Source organism: Vulpes lagopus, chromosome 4 (genome assembly GCF_018345385.1).
Source record: "Vulpes lagopus strain Blue_001 chromosome 4, ASM1834538v1, whole genome shotgun sequence".
NCBI lineage: Eukaryota > Metazoa > Chordata > Mammalia > Carnivora > Canidae > Vulpes > Vulpes lagopus.
This window is the reverse complement of record NC_054827.1, coordinates 133,113,299-133,120,302: the sequence shown is the minus strand read 5'-3', so window position 1 is coordinate 133,120,302 and position 7,004 is coordinate 133,113,299. Positions and strand designations below refer to the sequence as shown.

Here is a 7,004-nt window from a genome sequence, read left to right as displayed (position 1 = left end):
CTCTCTCCCTCGGCCCACCCTTTGTGCTTTCTCAAACAAACAAACAAACAAACAAACAAACAAACAAGCAATTCTTACTAAAAAGAAAAAAGTGAAACTGTTTTTCTTTTTTTTTTTAAAGTAAACTCTATACCCAATGCAGGGCTTGAACTCACAACCCTGAGATCAAGGTGCATGGTCTACCACCTGAGCCAGCCAGGTGCCCTGGAAACTGGTACTTTTTTCTTTTTAAAGATTTACTTATTTGGCGGGGCGAAGGGGCGGGGGCGCTGGTGCAGAGGGAGAGATTCTCTTTTTTTTTTTTTTTTTTTTTTTTTTTGAGGGAGAGAATCTCAAAAGACTCCCCACTGAGCACAGAAGCACAGAAACAGATGCAGGGCTCCATCTCACCAACTATGAGATCATGACCTGAACTGAAACCAAACATTTAACTGAGCCACCCAAAAGCCCCAAAACTGATATTTTTTAATAGTGAGTGGGTGGCATTAATCAAATTATTACTAGTACATTAATTGTTTTTGTCCACTATTGCTTTTATGTCATCAGTGCAAATGTCAACACAGTAAAAGTCAAATAATGTCTTAGTTGTATTATGATAATAGTTAAAACGTTATTGCAGCCCAACCCTTGAAAACATTATCAGGGATCCTTGTATTTCTGTGGGCTATACTTTTGAAATGAATTCTCCCTATCCCTGATAGAATGTAAATCCTGCAATTCCAAAGGTTTTCTGTTTCTTGTTCACTGATTTATCTCTAGGGCCTACATCATGCCTGGCTCATAGTAGACACTCAATACATACTTGTTTAGTTAATTTTAATGAAGTAATCAACTGGAACTAGATCATTATAGTGGAGAACTTAGAATCTACATTCCTGGAAACTCATTTTTAAAAATTTAGTTTTGAATAGGTAAAATATACAAGAGGGTACATGGTGAAAATTCTCCCACTTTGCCTTCTCCAAGGCATTTAAATTGCTTTCTCAGAGATATCCACTACTGTCAGTTTCTTATGCAATTTTCTAGTGATATTTTGAGGGTTCGCAAGCATTATAAACACAAGCATATTCCTTTCTTCCCTCACACATATGGTGGTATCCTATACACAATATGGACTGCATAGTGGTTTTTTAAAAGTAAACTTTTTCTTTTGGAGTAATTGTAGATTTATAGAAAAGTTTCAGAGATTCTTGTACACTGTTCACTTCTCCTAATGTTAACATCTTATATAACCATAGTACCACATCAAAACTAAGAAATTAATATTGACACAATACTATTAACTAAATTACAGGATTTATTTAGATTTTACTAGTTACTAGTTAGGTCCTTTCAGTTCTAAGATTTAATCCAAGATACCACGTTGCATTTAGCATATCGCTTTTTTTGCCCTTAAAATGTACTTTGGGGATTGTCTCATATCAGCTAATATATAGTTGTCTCATTCTCTGGAAGGATTGTAGAATGACTTCCTAGAAGTAGAATTTCAGAGCCAATGATTATGTGTATTTAAAAACGACATGGGGCGCCTTGGTGGCTCAGTCGTTTAAGCGTTGGAGCCCTATGTCTGGCTCCATGCTAAGCAGGGAGCCTGCTTAAGATTGTCTCTCTCCCTTTCCATCTGCCCCTTTCCCTCTTTCTCTCTCTCTCTCAAGAAAAAACAAAAAACAAAAAACAAAAAACAAAACAAAACAAAACAAAACAAAAAAACCCCAACAAATCCCTCTCCATCAAAGAAATGACCATACTCTCCAAAGTAGTCCCCCTGTGATTTGAATGTTGCACGTCTCCTTGAAGTTCCAAGATTAAGATTGGGTACTGAATGAAGTTGATAAATGTAAAGTACTCAAAACACTTCAAAATAATTATTTTTATTTATTTGTTTATTTTTTCAAGGTTTTATTTATTTATCATGAGAGACACAGAGAGGCAGAGACATAGGCAGAGGGAGAAGCAGGCTCCCTGCCGGGAGCACTGATGCAGTACTCTATCCCAGGACCCTGAGAGTACAACCTGACCCAAAGGCAGATGCTCAACCACTGAGCCACCCAGGTGCCCCCCAAATAATTATTTTTAATGTATTGACACAAATACACATAGCATTGCAATGATTTACATTACACCAATAATTCATTGTACCGTGACCCACATGTATAACCTCTGCGGACCACTAGGGGGCTCTGCTGGAAGGGTTTTTTATAATTTATGTTAGTCCACTAGGGAGGTGTTTCCAAACGATGCTTTAGAATTCTGACCTCTTAAAACCTGAAAGAGAACATCTAGTCCAGCTTCCTTATGTTACAGATGAGGAAACCAAGGTTGGCCAAGATAGCTAGCATGGAGGAGAGCTGGAATCAAAAATTTCCTCTTGGTTCCGATGGCAGAAGTTCAAGAACTTTTTTTCCGTGTGCCTCCACTTGAATGATTCACTGCCTGTGAATCACTTTGGTGCCACAATTTTAGTAATTCTTGCTAAGACCGTGTATTTGTGATATTTTTCTCGGAGGATACTTTACTAACTGATGAGGAGAAAGCAGCTCATGAAATAAAAACTTCTAAATAAACTTTATTACTTTATTCCAGAATGTTCTATGTAAAGTACCGCTCAGCACCAAAACCATATCACTTCCTGAAACCCTAGCAACCATTTTCAATTTGCCTTTCAAACTTACTATATACGTAAAACATTTTACTCTTATCTTCATTTGTTCACTCAATATTTATGGAGTGCCTACTAGTGCGAGACAGTCATAGGCCCTTAGGTTTACAGAAGTAAAGCTACCATTCCTCCGCAAGAAGCATCTATTTCTCCATTTTTTAAAAAAAATATTTATTTTATTTTATTTCTCCATTTTCCACTTTAACATACAAACTATTTTCACATGTTTTAGTTTAGTGGTGCTGGTAGTGTGGTCCCTGAACCAGCAGCAAGAGCAGCAGCATCTGAGAACTTGTTAGAGAATCAAATTATTAGGCCCACCCCACACTCTAGGGATGGGGTCTAGCAACCTGTTTTTGTTTTGTTTCGTTTTTTTAAACAAACTCTTGAGGGATTCTGATGTAGATTCAATGTTAAAAACTTTTTAAAAAAATGTCACTAGTGTCAAGGTTAAGAAACCCTGTTCTCTTTTTTAAAAAAATTTTAAAAAAAATTTTAAAAAATTTATGATAGTCACACACAGAGAGGCAGAGACACAGGCAGAGGGAGAAGCAGGCTCCATGCAGGGAGCCCGATGTGGGACTCGATCCCAGGACCCCGGGATCATGACGCGAACCAAAGGCAGCCGCTCAACTGCTGAGCCACCCAGGGTGCCCCCAAGGTTAAAAACTATTACACCTCGGTACTGATGATCTAAGTAGCTCAAAGATCAACATCTGCCTTCGAAATCTACCTCAGGCATCTACACGGAGTTACCTGTTTCAAATACACCTGATGCGACCCAACAATGACCACTTTGAATTCAGCGACGTGGAGTATCTGGAACAATCGCGTTAGTAGTGGCACTTTAATGGCTTCAGAACAAAAACGGACCGCCGTGGGATTTTTCTGGGCCTACACCGACAGAAAATGGGCCGGATGAGTCTGGAACGTTTTTGTGCCCTCGACACAGTCAGGCGCAGCAAGCCGGGGGTCCTGGGTCTGGCTGAGTCAGGACGGCGCTCGCAGCCGACCGGGGCCGCGAGAACCCGCGAGCCTGCGCTCAGCCCTCCGTCAGAGGCCGCGGGTGGGAAGCCTCGGCCGCACCACGGCGATTGGAAGAGGGGCGGAGGCACCCGAGAGGACCCGGGAGGCCCGCGCAGGGCCGGCCAGCGCGGAAGCCGCACCCTCCTGGCCTCAGACGCCGGCAGGGCGGAGCCACGCGGCCGCAGCTCCGGCAGAGACGCGCGGCGCAGCGCGGCGCGGGCTCGCGTTTGAGGCGTATGGGGCTACAACGGGAGCGGCTGCGCCGCCCGGCCGGGTCAGCGTCTTGCGCATGCGCGGACCCGGCGCCATTTTGGTGGCCGGGCGCGGAGGTGATTCCACACTGAGGAGAGCGCGGCGGCCGGGGTGGCAGTGGCAGCGTTCGTGTGCTCGGGTGTGAATCGCCGAGGGAGGAGGTGCTGGTGGAAGAGGTGGCGGCGGTGGCGGTGGTCGTAGCGGTGGCGGAGGAGGCGGGTACGAATCAGCTGCGGGCGGAGACATGGCCAACATCGCGGTGCAGCGAATCAAGCGGGAGTTCAAGGAGGTGCTGAAGAGCGAGGAGGTCAGAAATGAACTCCCAGACATGCCCCCACCCCAGCCCTGGGCGGGAGGGTGCTCCCAGCGGCGACCCCGGCCCCCCCGGTAGCCCCTGGGTGGCCCTCTTTGCGGTCGCCCTTTCTGCCTGTGGGGAAGCAGCAGTCTCCCCCCTGCTTCCGTCGCCCTCCCCTCCCCTCCCCGGGCCCTGGGATGGACAGTCTCGCGGGCGGGCGGTCTGGAGAGGAACACGGTTTGGGGGCAGATGGAGAAGGGGGCGCTTCCTGGAGGGGTGTGAGCTCTAGAGAGAGCCCCGAGGCCGTGGCAACAGCTGGAAGTGTGGATGCAGGGTGGGGAGGGAGCAGGCCGGGCCTGAGAAAACCCGGGAAGTGGGTTGGGGGAAGGGGAAAGGTGGTAACTGGATCCCGAGAGCCGCGCCGCTCCGAGGCCCACACTTTTGAGGGTTTTCTACGTTACAGCCTGTTTGGCCTCCACTGTCCTTTTCTTTTGGGAAGGAGCGGTAAAAAGACCTTAGGTACTGATGAAAGAAGGACGTTTCAGAGTTACTCCCTTCTTAGTTCGGTGTTGGGAGAGAAGAGGAGACGTAATGGGATACTATTCTATTGGAGTGGGGAATGAGGGAATTTTCACCCGAGGTAGGGAATTAATTCCAAAATAGATCATTATCTCATTTTTCCCGATCCCCCCCCCCCCAACCCTTCCTTCACCCCACCCCCAATTCCTAGGCCTCTTTTCTGTTGACATCTAAAGCTTTCTGATTGGGTCGAAGGCATGTTGTTTGGTGTATTAAAGGCTTTTAGATGTTTTTCGATAGGAAAAAATAATGGAGGGTAAGAGTAGCTTATTTCAAAATATTGTTTACAAGTTACAGGGCAGAGTCTCTCCTAAGACAATGCTCTGTGACTGTTGTGTTATGCCATGAAACTTCATTATGATGTCTCTCATAGTTAACTTGATTCTTACTTTTGAAAAACCAGCCCTATTAAAAACATGGGATTTCCCCCGGATTAATATATTATTATACCTCCTTATTGAGTAGGTTTGTATCATAATTGAAATTATTGGAAACACTTTTTTTTTTGTCTCAAGCTGCTCTTGAGTCCTGCAGAATTTAAATACTCTTCTGTTTGCCATATTTACTTATATAGTATATTCAGAATATTCTAGTGATTTGACTCAAAACTGTACAAGGATCAGTACAATTTTTTATACCCACAACAACAAGAATGCCAAGTTTTTCCTCCTTGGATTTAACAAAGAGAGAGATGAAAAAGTAATACTGAAATAGTTATTATTTTCAAGATGTCACATACCATTATTGGGTGTATCATTACTATTTGTATTTTTCTTTTATGTTGGAGCATTGATCATCTCAATGATTTGTGAAATTCAGCATTCTAATGAGTAATTGACATAAGTGGTAGTATTTGAGCTTTATTTATGTCACTGATTCTATAGTAATCATTTCTCCAATTAGATATGGAGAATATAATTCTTTAAGATTAACTTAAAATAACAAATACTAGCGATTTACTAATGTAGTAGTCTATAAGAAATGATCTGTTTTACAGAGCATGTGTATGAACTCTGACCTCTGTATTTGTTCAAGTGCCAAAACTCTGAATGGAAGGATGACTTTGTATTTTTGTGGTACAATGCAGAAATAGGGTCATAAATGTCTGTACTGATATACAGAGAAACAATGATTCTAACTTTTTATTCGCAAGAAATATATTCCAGGATAGTCGACATATATAATCCTATGAAATATTCAGCTAATACTGTTGCCAACAGCCTAAAACATTTCTTCTGTTAATAAAGTTGTATAAGCCTGAGACTTAATATGACTTCTTTCTAATGCTTTATTTTCTATTAAAAATGGTAAGTTACTGCTCTCATAATTCATGTGGTCTCTTTGCTTCATATGAGGTGACTTTCACTATATTTTTAGTACTTCAATTAAAGCTTAAAAGAAATCTTGTATCAACTCTAGTATGCATATTGTTAAAACAATACTGCTCTGTAAGGGATGTTGAAGTTTTGCTTCAAGTAACCATTATGGTATTTCAGAGAAAGAGAATAGGAAATGCTAATAAATTGTTTTAAGAAGAGTACCTTTATAAACCTGGAAGGAAATTTCTTCTAGAAAATAAATTGCAGAGTACATTTAGGAAAGGGTCAGATAATTTAATCTTGGATTATAACCAATAAATAGCTTTATTTTCATCGGTATTTTAGTAGGTCCAGTTTTATAAGTGGATTATGTTGATTATTTTCAGCTCATTGAATGACTTGTAGTAGAGTCCACGTGTTTTCCTTTTTAAGTGTGGAAATGTAGTATTTTGAGTGTCTGGTCAAGTAATTAAGTATTTCATCATGTCATCTACATAAATCTTTAGGTTTCCCAAAGTTTGTTTCATATGGTCTTGTTTACTAAGAATACTGATTGGTTTAAGGATTTTTTTTGTGTGTGTTTTGTATTCTAAAGATAGCTGATGTTTGCTGAGTTCTAACCATAAGACGTTATAAGTAGTCACTCTTGGAGTGTGTTAATTAAAATCTAGCCTTGAAGATAAATGTGAAAAGCTAGGTGCAGAATAGTGTGGAGGAGGCTACCATTTGTATTGGAATAAGGGGGGAAATACGTGTATTTTTCTCCGTGAGAAATTGGAAAATTGATTACTTCTGTATGAGGGAATTGGGTGGTCTGGGGTAATGGGCATCAAAGGATCCCTTTTGAGTTTGGAGTCATGCATATATATTATTT

The 7,004-nt window shown here is 41.8% G+C and overlaps 1 protein-coding gene across 3 annotated transcripts in view; it reads left to right on the top strand.

Annotated features, from left to right (window-relative positions):
- The first annotated feature begins 4,026 nt into the window (after nucleotides 1–4,026).
- UBE2K (ubiquitin conjugating enzyme E2 K) overlaps nucleotides 4,027–7,004 on the top strand; it is a 63,558-nt gene continuing 60,580 nt past the window's right edge. The window contains exon 1 of one of the 3 annotated variants that reach the window (XM_041753082.1): nucleotides 4,027–4,244. In XM_041753082.1, coding sequence (XP_041609016.1) covers nucleotides 4,182–4,244 — 63 coding nt within the window. In that variant the 5' untranslated portion in view covers nucleotides 4,027–4,181. The remainder of the gene's footprint in view (nucleotides 4,245–7,004) is intronic. The other 2 variants (XM_041753081.1, XM_041753083.1) reach the window with 2 other exon arrangements.